The sequence below is a fragment of the Hylobates moloch genome, unplaced genomic scaffold (assembly GCF_009828535.3).
Source record: "Hylobates moloch isolate HMO894 unplaced genomic scaffold, HMol_V3 SCAFFOLD_5, whole genome shotgun sequence".
Lineage (NCBI taxonomy): Eukaryota > Metazoa > Chordata > Mammalia > Primates > Hylobatidae > Hylobates > Hylobates moloch.
In genome coordinates this window covers 81833252-81850667 of record NW_026652280.1, presented here as the reverse complement: position 1 = coordinate 81850667, position 17416 = coordinate 81833252, and the positions used below count along the sequence as shown (strand labels likewise).

The following is a 17416-nucleotide window of genomic DNA, read 5'->3' as shown; positions in this document are numbered from 1 at the left end:
ATGAATTGGCTGAAGGCCGGCGCGGTGGCTCAAGCCTGTAATCCCAGCACTTTGGGAGGCCGAGGCGGGCAGATCACGAGGTCAGGAGATCGAGACCATCCTAGCTAACACGGTGAAACCCCGTCTCTACTAAAAATACAAAAAATTAGCCGGGCGTGGTGGCGGGCGCCTGTAGTCCCAGCTACTCAGGAGGCTGAGGCAGGAGAATGGCGTGAACCCGGGAGGCAGAGCTTGCAGTGAGCGGAGATCGCGCCACTGCACTCCAGCCTGGGGGACAGAGCAAGACTCCATCTCAAAAAAAAAAAAAAAAAAAATGAATTGGCTGAGGAAAGATCATTTAAAAATTTACAGCGTTCCCAACATAAAGAGGCAAACTGAAAAAAACTTACAGAGGTAACTAATAAATGTATATTGAGTCCTATCTGTGAATTGTATTCTGCTAGACAATAGAGATAGCAGGATGATTTACCTAGATAAAATCAAACCCCAGGAAGTTTACTGTGGGTGGGAAGGGGTAGATAAGGCTTGGGGGAGGGGTGGTGATAGGGAGGCAGGGCTTTTTTCCTGTAGAGATGGGGGTTTCATCTTACTATGTTGCCCAGGCTGGTCTCAAACCTCTGGCCTCAAGGGACCCTCTCACCTTGGCCTCCCAAAGTGCTGGGATTACAGGTGTGAGCCATTGGCCCTGTTAGAAGCAGGGCTTTTTTTTTTTTTTTTTAACTGAGACAGAGTCTCACTCTGTCACCCAGGCTGGAGTTTAATGGCGCTATCTCAGCTCATTGCAACCTCCACCTCCCAGGTTCAAGCAAGTCTCATGCCTCAGCCTCCCAAGTAGCTGGGATTACAGGCACACTCCAAAATGTCCAGCTAATTTTTGTATTTTTAGTAGTGACGAGATTTCACCATGTTGCCCAGGCTGGTCTTGAACTCCTGACCTCAGGTGATCCTCCCGCCTTGGCCTCCCAAAGTGCTGGGATTACAGGCGAGCCACCACACCTGGCCTAGCAGCACTTCTTAATGGCTGTATTGATCAATTTGGGCTATAGCTTAAAGACAATGGAGAGGCACTGAAGGATTGTGAGCTGAAGTGGGACCTGACCAGACTTTTTTTTTTTTTTTGAGAGAGGTTTCGCTCTTGTTGGCCAGGCTGGAGTGCAGTGGCGCGATCTCAGCTCACCTCAACCTCCGCCTTTCTCAAGCAATTCTCCTGCCTCAGCCTCCTGAGTAGCTGGGATTACAGGCATGAGCCACCACACCTGGCTGATTTTGTATTTTTAGTAGAGATGGGGTTTCTCCATGTTGGTCAGGCTGGTCTCGAACTCCCAACCTCAAGTGATCCACACGCCTAGGCCTCCCAATGTGCTGGGATTACAGGCATGAGCCACTGTGCCCGACCGACCAGAGTTTTTATTCGTAAAGATCACTCTGACTACAGTGTGGAAAATGAACTAGAAGGGAAGAAGCCACAGCCAGGAAGCCAGACTGAGTCTGTTACCTAGGGATTGCTTTGGGAGGCCAAGCCTGGAGAATCATTTGAGCCCAGGAGTTTGAGACCAGCCTGGCAACACAGCAAGACCTCTGTCTATTCAAAAAGTAAAATAGATTAGCTGGGCACAGTGGCCCATGCCTGTAGTCCCAGCTCAGCCCAGAGAATTGCTTGAGCCCAGGAGTTTGAGGTTACAGTGACCAAGAGTGAAACTCTCTTTTTTTTTTGAGACAGGGCCTCTATTTGTTACACAATTAAAGCTCACTGCAGCCTTGAACTCCTGGGCTCAAGCAATCCTCCCCACCTCAGCCTCCCCCGGAACTGGGACTATACACGTGCACCACCACACGCAGCTAATTTTTATTTTTGTAGAGACGGGTCTCCGTATGTTGCCCCGGCTGGTCTCAAACTCCTGGGCTCAAGTAGTCTGCTTGCCTTGGCCTCCCAAAGTGCTGGGATTATGTGGGGGAAAGAAAGAGAGATCAGACTGTTACTGTGTCTATATGGGAAAAGGAAGACATAAGAAACTCCATTTTGATCTGTACTAAGAAAAATTCTTCTGCCTTGAAACACTGTTAATCTGTAACCCTAACCCCAGCCCTGTGCTCGCAGAAACATGTGCTGTATTGACTCAAGGTTTAATGGATTTAGGGCTGTGCAGGATGTGCTTTGTTAAAAATGTGTTTGCAGGCAGTATGCTTGGTAAAAATCATCGCCATTCTCCAGTCTCGAGTACCCAGGGACACAATACACTGCGGAAGGCCGCAGGGACCTCTGCCCAAGAAAGCCTGGGTATTGTCCAAGGTTTCTCCCCACTGAGACAGCCTGAGATATGGCCTCATGGGAAGGGAAAGACCTGACCATCCCCCAGACACCCGTAAAGGGTCTGTGCTGAGGAGGATTAGTGAAAGAGGAAGGCCTCTTTGCAGTTGAGATAAGAGTAGTCCCAGCTACTTGGGAGGCTGAAGCATGAGAATTGCTTGAACCTGGGAGGTAGAGGTTGCGATGAGCAGAGATCGCGCCATTGAACTCCAGCCTGGGCGACAGAGTGAGACTCTGTCTCAGAAAAAAAAAAAAAAAGCCCTGCTTCTAGCATTAGCATCTGTCTCCTGCTAGTCCCTGGGAATGGAATATCTGTATAAAACCCGATCGTACATCCTATTTACTGAGATAGGAGAAAACTGCCTTATGGCTAGAGGTTAGATATGCTGGCGGCAATACTTTTTTTTTTTTTGAGACAGAGTCTCGCCTTGTCACCCAGGGTTCACGCCATTCTCCTGCCTCAGCCTCCCAAGTAGCTGGGGCTACAGGCGCGCACCATCACACCCAGCTAATCTTTTGTGTGTTTTTAGTAGAGACGGTTTCACCATGTTAGCCAGGATGGTCTCGATCTCCTGACCTCGCGATCCACCCACCTCGGCCTCCCAAAGTGCTGGGATTACAGGCGTGAGCCACCGCGCCCAGCCAATACTGCTCTTTACTGCGCTGAGATGTTTGTGTAAAGTCAAACATAAATGTGGCCTAGGTGCACATCAAGGCACAGCACCTTTCCTTAAACTTATTTATGATACAGAGTCCTTTGCTCACATGTTTTCCTGCTGACCCTCTCCCCACCATTACCCTATAGTCCTGCCACATCCCTCTGGCTGAGATGGTAGAGATAGTGATCAATAAATACTGAGGTAACTCAATCGCCTGCCACCGCGCCCACACCACGCCCGGCTTATTTTTGAATTTTTAGTAGAGAACGGGTTTCACCATGTTGGCCATGCTGGTCTCTAACTCCTGACCTCAGGTGATCCGCCCACTTCGGCCTCCCAAAGTGCTAGGATTACAGGCATGAGCCACTGCGTTTAAATTCAACATTTTAAAGTTGGTAAATACACAATTCTAGACTTCTGGATTCTTTTGAAAACTGACTATCTGATCACACAGAGACAATATTGTCGCAAGGCAACAATCAGCTGGAGCTGTGAAAGGGCTGCCCAGTTCACCAGTCCCAACTCAGTTCATTTCACTTACCTACATTACTTAGCTGATTTCTGTACATGAGTTGGAGACCCCTAACCTAAATGTCCTCTTTTCCACTTCCACTGCCATTACACTTGTTAGTATTGAATCCTCTTGCCTAAACTACTATGGCAATCTAATTAATGGCCTTGTCTCCATCTTATCCCCCAGTGTCTTATCACTTTCCTACTTAAAAACTCTCCCTGGTTTTTTTTTCTTTTCTATCTATAATTCAAATGATTTAGCTTTGCATTCAAGGTCCTGCTTATCTGGCTTTCCCCAGGAAATACTTTCCAGTTTTATATTCTAATACTCCCCTTTTGCCCATCTTTCATGAATTGTAGCTACACACTTCCTTCTTTTTCTAGCACCAAGCTTGTGCTCCAGTTGTTTCTTTAACTGGAATTCCCCTCCCGAGTCTTTCTACCCTTTCACGCCCAGACACTTTATAAAGCATTTCCCAACTGCCATTCCCACACACAACCTCCCCAGCCTTGTCTGTCTACTCTGGGCCATCTTTATTTTCCAGTTTATCTGTCCCACTTTTTTTTTTTTTTTTTTTTTTGAGACAGGGTCGGTCCCAGTCATCCAGGCTGGAGTGCAGTGCAGTGGCTTTATCACAGCTCATTTGCAGTCTCAACCTCCTGGGCTCAAGCAATCCTCCCACCTTAGCCTCCCAAGTAGCTGGGGTTACAGGCATGCACCACCGCTCCTGGCTAATTTTTTCTGTTTTTTTGTAGAGATGGGTATGGGTTTCTCACTATGTTGCTTAGGCTGGTCTTGAACTCTTGGGCTCAAGAGATCCTCTCGCCTTGGCTTCCCAAAATGCTGAGCCAGGCCAGGTGTGGTGGCCCACCCCTGTAATCCCAGCACTTTGGGAGGCTGAGGCGGGAGGTGACCTGAGGTCAGTAGTTCGAGACCAGCCTAGCCAACGTGATGAAACCCCGCCTCTCCTAAAAATACAAAAATTAGCGGGGCATGATGATGGCGGGAGCCTGTAATCCCAGCTACTCAGGAGGCTGAGGAAGGAGAATCGCTTGAACCTGGGAGGCGGAGGTTGCAGTGAACAGACATCCCGCCACTGCACTCCAGCCTGGGCGACAGAGCAAGCCAACGTCTTGAAAAAAAAATGTTTATAAAGTGTGCTTGTACACGTAGATGTTTACCACAAACGACTGAACTAATGCTGTCCGGTCTCAGTAAAACAGTCTATAGCTGACTGCAACCATATTGATCAGGCAGGAGTTGCAGCAGGCAGCACCGCCGGAGCTCTTTAGGGTTCCCCATCAATAAAATGGGGGTTGTCATCCTACCTAGCTCTTGGGATTTTGGTGGATTAATCGATTCATATAGTGTGCTTAAAACGGTGCTCCATAAATGTTAGCTAATGTTGGCCCGTAGTAGTCCAAGATCTAAAGAAAACGCACCAGAAGGCAGGACATAGGGGACCAGTTAGGAAAAAATCAGATCCTGTCTTCAGTGGAGCACTTACGCCCTGACTTACTTTCCCGAAATGGCCCCACCAAAGGGGACCTCCTCCCGAGCTTAGCCCGGGATCCAGTACCTGAGTCGTCTCCCGCACTGAGACCCTGGACACCAGCCTCCGAATGTGAGCCAGGCAGCTGGCGCGGAATCGACACGACGGCGATCGAGGCTTCAGGAGGCTGTAGCTCCATGGACGCGGATCTCGCACACAGGTTTGGGGTGTGTGTGGGCGAGGAGCAGCTCAGAACAGGGTTAGAGGGTAGGCAGTCGTGACCGTCAGTCCAGGATCGGCGTGAGGTAGTGATCTCACGGGTCCTGCCACATGCACTGGGTGAGAAAACCAAGCCGCAATGCGGTCGGTGAGCAAGCACGCTTCCGTAGGACGCATGCGCGCCTTTTTCGCGCCTCAGGTTCAGGCAGCGCTTTGTCTACGCCCTCCTTCCCTGGAACTCTCTACCCACAACTCCCCGGGGTCGCATACAGTCAACGTATGCGCGTGCGCTCGCCGTAGCCCCGCCCCCAAATCCCGTGGGCCTCTGCGGGATGGTATTTAATCCTCTCTCCGTGCCAAATTCGTTCTCATTTTCCTACTGCGCTGGGTAAGTGGTTTTGTGGGATTTGTAGCTGTTACTCTTGTGCTTTGTCTTCTTCTTTTATTTTCTTTTGAGCGATTGTGCGAACATAGCATAGCACGCGCTATGCCTTCTGTGTTGTAGCTGTCTGGCCAGGATGACTGGCGAATAAGGTCTTGTGCGTGGCTTCGAGGCTTAAAAGTAGTAGCGGGGCTTTGTGAAGGACAAAATGGCGATGGCGGGCCGTGCAGGTCCCCTCCCTATGATGAGGACCTTTTCACAGACCTGTACTGAGCTCCGTGAGGATATGTAACTCTGAGGAGATGGGCCCTGCAAGCCTCCTGCTTAGTAACCGTCTGTTCAGAAAATAGCGTTTTCGAAATGCCCTGTGTTGACCTAATGTCTTCTTGGGCTCCTGTCTCCAGGGTTTACGCGCACGTTGGAAACGAAGAGAGTTCTATTGTTGCAGTAAGTTCTTATGGCCATTTCTTAACCTCTGCTCTTTCGTTGAGTGTGTGGAAGTTGCTACGGGGATGATTTTACGAACTGAACTCTCTCTTTCTGATGGATTAGTGGAGAAAACACAAAAATTCTGAGTAGCACTGTACCGTACGCAACAAATGTCAGGGCCCTATTGATTTGTCTGAGGTGTTAGTGAAGAGTGTTATTTTTTCAGATGTTCAGCCCACAAGAGCTTACTGGTGAAGGAATGGGACAAGACCCATCTTTATGCAAAGCCAGCGTTACAGTAATGTTCCAGGTAGGTGTACATGGTCTACGCTGTTACAGAGGAGACCTTGCTAGATAACCACTCCATGATGAACACAAAATGACAAGCATATGGCTGAACTTACAAGTGATGTCATCTTACTACTGAGAAGTGAGAGAGAGGTCTTAAGGGGTCTTTGAATGACTATTTTTAGCTACACAAAATGCCTTCCTCTGTTGTCTACAGCATCTCATAACCTATCCTGAGGAATTCAGCTGCCTCCCAGGGTGAATACAGGTAATTATCCAAATTGGTGTATGTCATCTCTAAATGTTCACAAGAGAACAAGTGGCCGGCGGAAGCAATATTGTTTTTTGGCGCCTTCCATCTTGTTCCTCTTGAAATGATTTTCTGGGGAGGGAGATCGCAACCCGGTGCTACAGTTCTTGTAAGGGTGTGCTGTTACCCTCATCCATATATCGATCCCCTTACTGTCAGATGATTTGAATTGATAAGCTGATGTTCTGTGAGGTACAAAAGTTAATAGCATGTTAGAGTTCTGATGGCAGTTGTTGTTTATGAATAAACTTCATTGTATCCTAATACCTTAAATAACTAATTTGCTTTCCTTTCCAGGTATTCCTGATGACTGTCTGCCTCTATCTTACAGTAAGTTTTTCGAACTCTATGGGCCTATTATCTAATAGACAACTTAGCCATCTTGATATTTGTTACCAAAGCCTGCTTAACCCATAAAGTTTTCTGGTTCCTCTTGTTCTCTGTAGTGATGTTTCTAGACCTCCCCTTTTTTCTCTCAGATAGATGCCCACTGATCTGCCCAGGGTCAGACGAATGCTTGTCAGTTGTAGCTTTCCAGGGTTCAGCTCCAGTGAGGAGGAAACATCCTGCCTTACCCCTGTTCTAGCCTGGGAACCAGTAATTGTGAACCCACCAGGGTTAACTTGAAGAGGGCATGAGAGGTTATTCCATAAGGAACTGTCTGAGGCATTTGGTTACCTTTTTCTTAGCTTGTCCACTAGCAGTCATAAATAGTTTTGACTGTTTGGGATAATTAGCTAATTGAATGATTTTTTTTTATTCAGGAGCAGCTTGTTGCTATATACCATTGAAAAGCCTTAAGAGCTGAGAGGTTAGTTGATATTTTTTGTTCCTTACAGCTTAGGCCACCAAGTAGGCAGTTTCTATGATGAATAAAACTAGCTCACTATGACTGACAGTGAAAATACATGAACACCTGAGAAACTGGAGAATGCAGGGAGTCCGGGGTTACCATGTCTGAGGAATCTTTCACCCACAGCTTTGTTTTTCTCTAGGTACTACTAACCAATAACCTGCTTGGCTCAAAGGTGAGTAATTTCACTGCATTCAGCATATAGGGTAGGAAAAAGTGCCTTTTTAGGCATGTGTTTGTGATGACTTACATGGAATCTCGTTCGGCTGATGACTTGCTGTTGAGACTGAAATCTGATTTTCTAAGAATGATGTGTGGGAACAACATAATGCGGAATACGAGAAGCACTACTGACTTGGTCTTTCTCCTTTCAGGGCCAGCACCTTCTCTCTAAAGCGCAAGAGGAGTTGGAGGTAAATGGCTTTGCAATAGTTACCGTCAATGGCTGCTATATGAAATTTTCTGTGATTTTTGTGTGTGATAGCACTGTGATCTGGGTGAATGTATACAGACATAACTGGCTTAACCCAAAGTCTTTGATCTCCTGAACCACCAGTTATGAATTGCTGCTCACCCATTGATGAGTTGAATACCGCCCCAGTCTGATCAATGTGTGACTGAAAGGTATTTTCTGAGCTGTGAGCCTGGCTTCCAACGACATGTTCTAAAAATTGCAAGTTATTTGAGGAGGCTTTACAGCCAATAGGAAGTTCTTGGGCTAAGTAGTGTTTCCTATAAAATGTGCCCTGAAACTTCTGCCAAGCAACAGATATAATTGAGAGATTGTAAAATGTGTTGTAGAATGAAAGTTTCTCAAGACTACATGTTTTTTTTCTTGATTTTGCAGGAAAACTAAGTGTCTCTGTTCACTCCAGGCTGAAATTACAGGTGAGTAAACCTAAATGTAAGGTGGATTATGCTAAAAATTCCCAATGAAGAAACTTTCACATGTCTTACTCTCTGTCCTAGTCCCAGAGCCTGTAAAGGTGAACCCACTGGGACTGGCTGGGGGAGAAGAGGAAGATTTGTTCCAGAAGGAACTGTCTGAGGGATGATAAAGATTTCTATACAGAGAAAGGGAGTAATCATCACTTGTTGAAAACATTGGTTTTATTTTTTCCAGGTCTGAGGAAAGGTGTATAAGAAATGGTAGGTATCTGTTGAAATACTTAACTGGTTTTATAATAGCAACCTTTTGCTCCTAGGTTACATAGTGTTAAATATTGTATACATTTGTATTTTCCAATCCAATAAGAATTTTTTTTCCTCTGCAGGAATCTGTCTTGGAGGACATCAGAAGGTGAATTTTCCAAGTCCTTGGACAACCTGGCTGTTGAAAAGCTTTCTGGGTTTGGGGGGTCTTTCAGATGTACCTTAAAGTGTTGGCAGACAGATTTAAGACACTGGGAGCCAATGAAACAGCAGTTGAGGGTTTGCTGTGTATCACATTTCTGTATTTTATCACCCCCTTCCTGCAACATTATTTCTGTGGAATCTACCTGCCCTTTTGTTTTTTAGATACAAGGGCTTGGTTTTGTTACCAAGGCTGGTTTCAAGGCCCTAGCTTTGAGATCCTCCCACTACAGATTTCCAAAGTGCTGGGATTACAGGTGTGATGCGTGGCACCCAGACTTTGCTGCCTTTCTTACATGATCCAGGCCCAGAACCCAAACTCAGGCACTGCATAGATGACCAGTTTGGTAAACTACTGACCTAGCTTGTTGCCAATTGTTGATTGAGCTTCCCATAACTCCACTTCATTTCTGTTCCTCTGTATACATCCACCTTCTATTCCCATCATGAGCCTTTAGGTCTCCATTTGCATATTGCAAATACCATGTTCCACGTAGGTAGCTCAGTCAGGGCCTTGCTCTTCACTTCAAAAAAGATTCCCTTGAGGACTGGCTGTCAATTTGTCTTGCTGTGTTGGTTGTTGATGAAAATAATAAAATGATGGATTACATAGTCCTGTTTACTTTTTGTGTGTGTATGTGTCTCTTAGCAGCAGTGTGTAAATTGCCATGGGAAACTGGCCTTCCTCTCATGCTCCCTCAAGTACCTGGAACTTGAAGGGACATCTAACAGGGTTTGCCTGCTAAGCGGTGTGTTAAATGAGTAACCTGATCTGAGTAGAACATCCATCTTTTTTTTAAGTTTCCTTCTTGCCCAGTCCTAGGGTACAGTGACATGATCACAAGTTCACTGCAACTTCAAGCTTTTGGGCTTAAGAAAACCTACTTCACTTCAACCAGCAGTAGAGGTTTTGCCATGTTGGCCAGGCTGGCCAGGCTTAGTCCTGAACTCAAGTGATCTGTCTCCCAAATGTGTCTTTTTTTTTTTTTTTTAATTTTTTTAAATTCTTTTTGCACACAAAACAACGTTTTCTAAAAGTACATACGAACAAAAAGATGCATATCAAACAGGAAGGTTGCACATGGGAAGACGGGGAATAGAAATGGGTGGGAATTAAAGAAAATACAGAGGGACTTTGTATGGATCAATGATAATCCTCTATTTGACAAGGAAGAGGAAGAAAAAGTGGGATAAAGGATCAGAAAGGGAGGAAAATAGAAAAAATTATAGAGTATGACTCCAGGGTAGACCTGTTTTGTTGTCGCTTGGTTCGTTGGTTGGTTTGACAGTTGTATTTTTCTTTTTTTTTTTTTTTTTTTTTTTTGAGACGGAGTGTTGCTCTGTCCCCCAGGCTGGAGTGCAGTGGCGCGATCTCGGCTCACTGCAAGCTCCGCCTCCCGGGTTCACGCCATTCTCCTGCCTCAGCCTCCCCAGTAGCTGGGACTACAGGCGCCTGCCAACACGCCCGGCTAATTTTTTGTATTTTTAGTAGAGACGGGGTTTCACCGTGTTCGCCAGGATGGTCTCGATCTCCTGACCTCGTGATCCGCCCGCCTCGGCCTCCCAAAGTGCTGGGATTACAGGCTTGAGCCACCGTGCCCAGCCGACAGTTGTATTTTTCATGTTTCGCCATGTTGGCCAGGCTGGTCTCGAGCTCCCAGCCTCAAGTGATCAACCCGCCTCAGCCTCCCAGAGTACTGGGACTACAGGTGTGAGCCACCACATCCAGCCCCCACATTGCTTCTGGCCTCTGTGGTAGACCTCCCAGACGGGGCAGCCGGGCAGAGGTGCTCCCCACATCCCAGACGGGGCGGCCAGGCAGAGGTGCTCCTCACTTCTTCCCAGACGATGGGTGGCCGGGCAGAGGCGCTCCTCACTTCCCAGAAGGGGCGGCCGGGCAGAGACGCTCCTCACTTCCCAGACGGGGCGGCCGGGCAGAGACGCTCCTCACTTCCCAGACGGGGCGGCCGGGCAGAGTCGCTCCTCACATCCCAGACGATGGGCAGCCGGGCAGAGGCGCTCCTCACATCCCAGAAGATGGGCGGCCAGGCAGAGACGTTCCTCACTTCCTAGACAGGGTGGCGGCCGGGCAGAGGCGCTCCTCACCTCCCAGACGGGGCGGCCGGGCAGAGGAGCTCCTCATAAACCAGACGATGGGCGGCCAGGCAGAGACTCTCCCCACCTCCCAGACGGGGCGGCGGCCGGGTAGAGGCTGCAATTCCAGCACCCTGGGAGGCCAAGGCAGGCGGCTGGGAGGCGGAGGCTGCAGCGAGCCAAGACCACGCCACCACACTCCAGCCCGGGCAACACCGAGCACCGAATGGGCGAGCCTCCGTCTGCAGTCCCAGCACCTCGGGAGGCCGAGGCGGGCAGAGCAGTGGAGGTCAGGAGCTGGAGACCAGCCTGGCCGACATGGTGAAACCGCGCCTCCAGCCAAAGGAGAAAAACAAGGGAGGGGTGGCGGCGCGCGGCGGCAATCCCAGGCAGCCCGCAGGCCAGGGGAGGAGAATCACGGGAGTGACCGATACAGCCTGGCCACAGAAGGAAAAAAAAAAGGAAGGAAAGGAAAGAAAGGAAGGAAAGGAAAGAAAGGAAGGAAAGGAAGGTAGGTAGGTTTTTTTTTTTTTTGAGGTGGAGTCTCGTTCTTGTCACCCAGGCTGGAATGCAGTGCCGTTATCTTGGCTCACTGCAACTTCACCACCTGGGTTCAAGCCATTCTCCCTGCCTCAGCCTCCCGAGTAGCTGGGACTACAGCCGCGTGCCACCACACCCGGCTACTTTTTTGTATTTTTAGTACAGATGAGGTTTCACCGTGTTAACCAGGATGGTCTCGGATCTCCTGACCTCATGATCCGCCCGCCTCGGCCTCCCAAAGTGATGGGATTACAGGCGTGCGCCACCATGCCCGGCTAATTTTTGTATATGTATCTATTTTTTTTCAGTAGAGACGGGGTTTCTCCATGTTGGTCAGGCTGGTCTTGAACTCCCGACCTCAGGTGATCCACCCGCCTCGGCCTCCCAAAGTGCTGGGATTACAGGCATGAGCCCCTGTGCCTGGCCAAATCTCTGCTTTTTAATTGGCCTTGAGGAAGAAGGGAAAGCACAGGGACAGTGCCAATCTGTGGATACCGTGGGGTACAGAGTTGTGTGTGGTTAGGTCAGCAGCTCTCAATTTTTTCAGACGGTCTCACTCTGTCACCGAGGCTGTGGTACAGTTGTGCAATCACAGCTCACTGCAGCCTCAACTTCCTGGGCTCCAGTGATTCTCCCACCTCAGCCTCCCAAATAGCTGGGATCACAGGTGCACACCACTGTGCACAGCTAATTTTGTATTTTTGTTAGAGACAGTTTCACCATATTACCTAGGCTGGTCTTGAACACCTGAAATCAAGCAGTCCACCCAACTCTGCCTCCCAAAGTGCTGGGATTACAGACATCTGAACCTGGCTGCTTTTCTTTGTTTTTTGTTTTTTTTGTGTTTTTTTTTTTAAGCCACCAGGTATTAAAGCTGGTTCTCAATCTTTTTTTTTTTTCTTTTTCTTTTTTTTGAGACAGAGTCTCGCTCTGTCGCCCAGGCTGGAGTGCAGTGGCGCGATCTCGGCTCACTGCAAGCTCCGCCTCCCGGGTTCACGCCATTCTCCCGCCTCAGCCTCTCCGAGTAGCTGGGACTACAGGCGCCCGCCACCACGCCCGGCTAATTTTTTTTGTATTTTTAGTAGAGACAGGGTTTCACCGTGGTCTCAATCTCCTGACCTCGTGATCCGCCCGCCTCGGCCTCCCAAAGTGCTGGGATTACAAGCGTGAGCCACCGCGCCCGGCCCTCAATCTTTTTAACCAGGCAGCCCCCAAACCAGAGATTTCTTCAGTTTTTTTTTTGTTTGTGTGTGGTTTTTGTTTTGTTTTGTTTTTGTTTTTGTTTTTGTTTTTGAAGCTCTTTGTCGCCCAGGCTGGAGTGTAGTGGTGTCATCATGTCTCAACACAGCCTCAAGCTCCTGGACTCCAGTGATCCAACACCTCAGTTTCCCCAATAGCTGGGACTATAGGGACATGCCTACTATGCCCAGGTAATTTTAATTTTTTGTAGAGATAGTCTCACTATGTTGCCCAAGTTGGTCTCAAACTGGGCTCAAGTGATCCCACTGCCTCAGTGTCTCAAAGTGTTGAGATTACAGGCATGAGCCACTGCACCCTGCATCCCTCAAAAGAGCAATTTTATAAATCTTCCCTGAACTTGGAGACTCCAACCTGCATTGACAGGTAGTCCCCTATTGGGTGATTCTGTTGTAAGCCATCAGATAATGACTACCTATATATTTCTCAAAGTGTTTGAGAGAATGGATACCAAGTAGTGATAAATTACGGGATTTTTACCTGTTTTTATTTTTTAGATTTTTATTTTTATTTTTTATTTTTTGAGAAGGAGTTTCGCTCTGTCACCCAGGCTGGAGTGCAGTGGTGTGATCTTGGCTCACTGCAACCTCTGCCTCCCGGGTTCAAGCGATTCTCCTGCCTCAGTTTCCCAAGTAGCTGGGACTACAGGCGTGTGCCACTACACCCAGATAATTTTTGTATTTTTAGTAGACAGGGTTTCACTATATGTTGGCCAGGCTGGTCTCGAACCCCTGACAACAGATGATTCACCCACCTCGCCCTTCCAAAGTGCCAGGATTACAGGTGTGAGCCACCGCACCAGGCCCTGCTTTTAATTTTTGTTTGTAAATTTTAGGATTTCTCCGGTCAGAATTATAAGAACGGCAATTCAGCTGAAACAACACACATTTTTTGCTCATTAAATGGTAGCCACATAGACTTGAGAGTTGTCAGCACAATAACTTACAACCACAAGAATGGAAGGGTCAATTCTGAGAAGACCACCCAAGGACCCTAGGGGAGCACCAGAATTTAGAGATGGAGGATCAGCAGAACAGAAACTTAGAAAAGCAGTGCAAGCAGTGGGAACCTGCACAGTACTGACTTGCAAACTGAGGGAAGTCTCCCCACTGCCCACAGTTGAATCTTTTGTTAAAGCCACAAAGAAGTCAGGTGGGGACTGGCCAGGTGCAGTGGCTCACACCTGTAATCCCAGCACTTTGGGAGGCAAAGGTGGGCTGATTACCTGAAGTCACAAGTTCAAGACCAGCCTGGCCAACATGGTGAAACCACATCTCTACTAAAAGAAATGAGCCAGGTGTAGCGGCATGTGCCTGTAGTCCCAGCTACTCAGGAGGCTGAGGCAGGAGAATCTCTTGAACCTGGGAGGACTCCAGCCTGGGCAACACAGCAAGACTGTATCTCAAAAAAAAAAGACCGGGCACAGTGGCTCACACCTGTAATCCCAGCACTTTGGGAGGCTGAGACAGGCGGGTCACCTGAGGCCAGGAGTTCAAGACCAGCCTGACCAACATGGAGAAACCCTGTCTCTACTAAAAGTACAAAATCGGCCAGGCATGGTGGCACATGCCTGTAATCCCAGCTACTCGGGAGGCTGAGGCAGGAGAATTGCTTGAACTCGGGAGGCGGAAGTTGCGGTAAGCTGAGATCACACCATTGCACTCTAGTCTGGGCAACGAGAGAAACTCCATCTCAAAAACAAAAAAAGAAGTGAGACTGGGACAATATGGAGAAATGGAGGAGAAGGCCAGAATGATTGAGGCCTGGCTCCTCACATTCCTTCTGTACATTAATGACTCAGACTACAAGGTCTTTAGCGAGAACCTCTTCCCTAAGCTCCAGAGGAGCTTGCAGTGAGCCGAGATCACGCCACTGCACTCCAGCTGGGTGACAGAGCGAGACTCCATCTCAAAAAACAAAAAAAAAGAAAAAGAAAAAAAAAAGAAAATCACCTGGCCACAGTGCCTCTGTCTCCTCTTCTGTAAAAGGGAACATTAAAAGCACCTACTTATCTCTTAAGGTTGTTAATACAACCTGCCTGGCACCATTGACCAGCAGGCTAGAGACCTGAAGTCAGTCATCACCAGAGAACAGAGGGAAAGAAAGTCGGGGCCCTCCATGGGACATTTCAGCAGAGTGTGAATAGAGGGAGAAAATTCAAATTCCTGGCCAGGCATGGTAGCTCATGGCTGTAATCTCAGCACCTTGGGAGGTGAAGGCAGGAGGGTTGCTTGAGGCCAGGAGTTCAAGACCTGCCTGGGCAACATAGCAAGACCCCATCTCTACAAAAAATTAAAATTAGCCAGGCATAGTGGTGCATGCCTGTACTCCTAGGTACTTGGGAGGCTAAGGTACTTGAGAGGGTGGCTTGAGCCCGGGAGGTCAAAGCTAATTCCTAGAGAACCAGGGAGCAGATAAAATTAGCAAGGGTAAGGTTGATGGCCAGCAGGTAAGCCAGTGTTTCTTTTGTATTTTTATTTATTTATTTATTTATTGGAGACCGAGTCTTGCTCTGTTGCCTGGGTTGCAGTGCAGTGGCACGGTCTTGGCTCACTGCAACCTCCACCTCCCAGGTGCAAGCGAGTCTTCTGCCTCAGTCTCCTGAGTAGCTGGGATTACAGGTGTGTGCCACCATGCTGGCTAATTTTTGTACTTTTAGTAGAGAGGGGATTTCACCATGCTGGCCAGGCTGGTCTTGAACTCCTGACCTCAGGTGATCCATCCACCTCAGCCTACCAAAGTGCTGGGATTACAGGCGTGAGCCACCGCGCCCAGCCACCAATGTTTCTTTCCCAGGACCTGCCCAACTCCAAGCCAGAGTCACCACTGACAGAGCACGAGTATTGCCATCTTGGACAAGCACTGTCATTTTAAGTTCACCTTGATCAAAAACTGCCTAAATCCAAAGGGCATCAACCTAATGGCTAAAGTCACCATGACCGCAAACCACAAATGATATCTCCATCCAGAAACATTCCAAACCCCTCCCCGACCAGAGACATGCCAGCCCCGAGATAACCTCCACTCCAGACACATTTCAACCCCGCCATAAACTTCTCCCCAACACAGAAACATTCCAAGCTTGTGATAAACCCCCTCACCCTAAAACCAATATATACTCTTAGTCTGTAAGAATTCTGCTCCTGGGCTGGGTGCGGTGACTCACGCCTGGTAATCCCAGCACTTTGGGAGGCTGAGGTGGGCAGATCACCTGAGGTCAGGAGTTTGAGAGACTCCGTCTCAAAAAAAAAAAAAGAGAATGCACCTGACCAAAATTGGACAGAAGCCCCTCTCAGGTTTATTTATTTTAGAGAAATAAACCTGTCTTTGACTGTTAAGCCACATTTCGTGTTTCTTTCCTTTTTTTTTTCTTTTTTTTTTTTTAAGGCAGAGTTTCGCTCTTGTTGCCCAGGCTAGAGTGCAGTGGCACGATCTCAGCTCACTGCAACCTCCGCCTCCTGAGTTCAAGCGATTCTCTTCTCTTGCTTCGACCTCCCAAGTAGCTGGGATTACAGGCATATGCCACTATGTCCAGCTAATTTTTGTATTTTTAGTAGAGATGGGGTTTCTCCATGTTGGTCAGGCTGGTCTCAAACTCCTGATCTCAAGTGATCTGCCCTCCTCAGACTCCCAAAGTGCTGAGATTACAGGCGTGAGCCACTGCACTCGTTGTCTTTCCTCTTTAACTCTTAAAACCATGAGGGAATATGGGCCCAGGTTAGCCACTCAAGTCCTGGAGCCAAAGATCCTCCTGGTCAGCCCTTCACCAGGGCTGCCCACAATGGCCCAAGGACCTCTAGATCCAGTTCCTTCATGTCTGGCCAGCCCTTTCCGGATTTCTGTGGCCTTTTATCAGATATTTGGACACCTTCAGTTAGGTTCCCCTGTCTCTCTGGAGCTGTGGTTGTTAGTGTATAGATTAATTAAATGGGCTTCAGCAAGGCTCCAAGAATCCCCCCATCTAATTGTGTAAGGCAAATACCCATTGATTTGGGGAAAGCATTCAATAAATTCTCAGAAGAGTTGGAGGATGCAATAAAAATGAAAAACCCAGCCTAGCCAACATGGTGAAACCTCATCTCTACTAAAAATACAAAAATTAGCTGGGCATGGTGGCGGGCACCTGTAGTCCCAACTATTCAGGAAGCTGAGGCAGGAGAATTGCTTAAACCTGGGAGGCAGAGGTTGCAGTGAGACTCTATCTCAAAAAAAGAAATAAGAAATTAAAAAATAAAATAAGAATGAGGCTGGGCACGGTAGCTCAAGCTTGCACTTTGGGAGGCCGAGGCGGGTAGATCACCTGAGGTAAAAAGTTCGAGACCAGACTGGCCAACGTGGTGAAACCCTGTCTCTACTAAAAATACAAAAAATTAGCCAGGCATGGTGGTGTGCGCCTGTATTCCGAGCTACTTCAGAGGCTGAGGCAGGAGAATCCCTTGAACCCAGGATGTGGAAGTTGCAGTGAGCCAAGATCGCACTACTGCACTCCAGCCTGAGCAACAGAGTGAGACTCTATCTCAAAAAAAAAAAAAAAAAAAGTTTGTAACATTCTCGTCTTCAAAAAAGAAAAATAAAAAAAGGCCAGGTGCCCTGGTTCAAGCCTGTAATCCTAGCATTTCGGGAGGTTAAGGAAGGAGGATAGATTGAGGCTGGGAGTTTGAGATCAGCCTGGCCAACATAGCAAGACTCCATCTTTATATTAAAAAATAAAAAGAAAA

General features: G+C 47.9%; 1 protein-coding gene, 1 long non-coding RNA gene and 8 other non-coding genes across 13 annotated transcripts in view; 9 read left to right on the top strand and 1 right to left on the bottom strand.

Annotated features, from left to right (window-relative positions):
- SLC3A2 (solute carrier family 3 member 2) overlaps positions 1 to 5353 on the bottom strand; it is a 31830-nt gene extending 26477 nt beyond the window's left edge. The window contains exon 1 of one of the 2 annotated variants that reach the window (XM_032153143.2): positions 5061 to 5353. In XM_032153143.2, coding sequence (XP_032009034.1) covers positions 5061 to 5172 — 112 coding nt within the window. In that variant the 5' untranslated portion in view covers positions 5173 to 5353. The remainder of the gene's footprint in view (positions 1 to 5060) is intronic. The other variant, XM_032153145.2, reaches the window with a different exon arrangement.
- Positions 5354 to 5555: 202 nt separating this feature from the next.
- LOC116468910 (uncharacterized) lies at positions 5556 to 9429 on the top strand. Of its 3 annotated transcripts, XR_004248163.2 has the most exons (10): positions 5556 to 6021; positions 6230 to 6313; positions 6509 to 6559; positions 6899 to 6931; positions 7366 to 7412; positions 7597 to 7629; positions 7829 to 7867; positions 8302 to 8342; positions 8578 to 8603; positions 8729 to 9429. It is a non-coding gene; the product is annotated as an uncharacterized LOC116468910 (long non-coding RNA). The 3 variants fall into 3 exon arrangements; XR_009213546.1 differs by having other exon boundaries at positions 5556 to 6313; positions 8424 to 8603; XR_009213545.1 differs by having other exon boundaries at positions 5556 to 6313; positions 8302 to 8603.
- Positions 6079 to 6154, top strand: LOC116470040 (small nucleolar RNA SNORD26). The gene has a single exon (XR_004248471.1). It is a non-coding gene; the product is annotated as a small nucleolar RNA SNORD26 (small nucleolar RNA).
- LOC116470038 (small nucleolar RNA SNORD27) lies at positions 6364 to 6435 on the top strand. Its single transcript, XR_004248469.1, has one exon. It is a non-coding gene; the product is annotated as a small nucleolar RNA SNORD27 (small nucleolar RNA).
- Positions 6756 to 6830, top strand: LOC116470037 (small nucleolar RNA SNORD28). The gene has a single exon (XR_004248468.1). It is a non-coding gene; the product is annotated as a small nucleolar RNA SNORD28 (small nucleolar RNA).
- LOC116470045 (small nucleolar RNA SNORD22) lies at positions 7147 to 7271 on the top strand. The gene has a single exon (XR_004248476.1). It is a non-coding gene; the product is annotated as a small nucleolar RNA SNORD22 (small nucleolar RNA).
- Positions 7462 to 7526, top strand: LOC116470036 (small nucleolar RNA SNORD29). The gene has a single exon (XR_004248467.1). It is a non-coding gene; the product is annotated as a small nucleolar RNA SNORD29 (small nucleolar RNA).
- Positions 7689 to 7756, top strand: LOC116470041 (small nucleolar RNA SNORD30). Its single transcript, XR_004248472.1, has one exon. It is a non-coding gene; the product is annotated as a small nucleolar RNA SNORD30 (small nucleolar RNA).
- On the top strand, positions 8024 to 8095 carry LOC116470042 (small nucleolar RNA SNORD31). Its single transcript, XR_004248473.1, has one exon. It is a non-coding gene; the product is annotated as a small nucleolar RNA SNORD31 (small nucleolar RNA).
- On the top strand, positions 8382 to 8507 carry LOC116470044 (small nucleolar RNA SNORD22). The gene has a single exon (XR_004248475.1). It is a non-coding gene; the product is annotated as a small nucleolar RNA SNORD22 (small nucleolar RNA).
- Positions 9430 to 17416: the final 7987 nt, after the last annotated feature.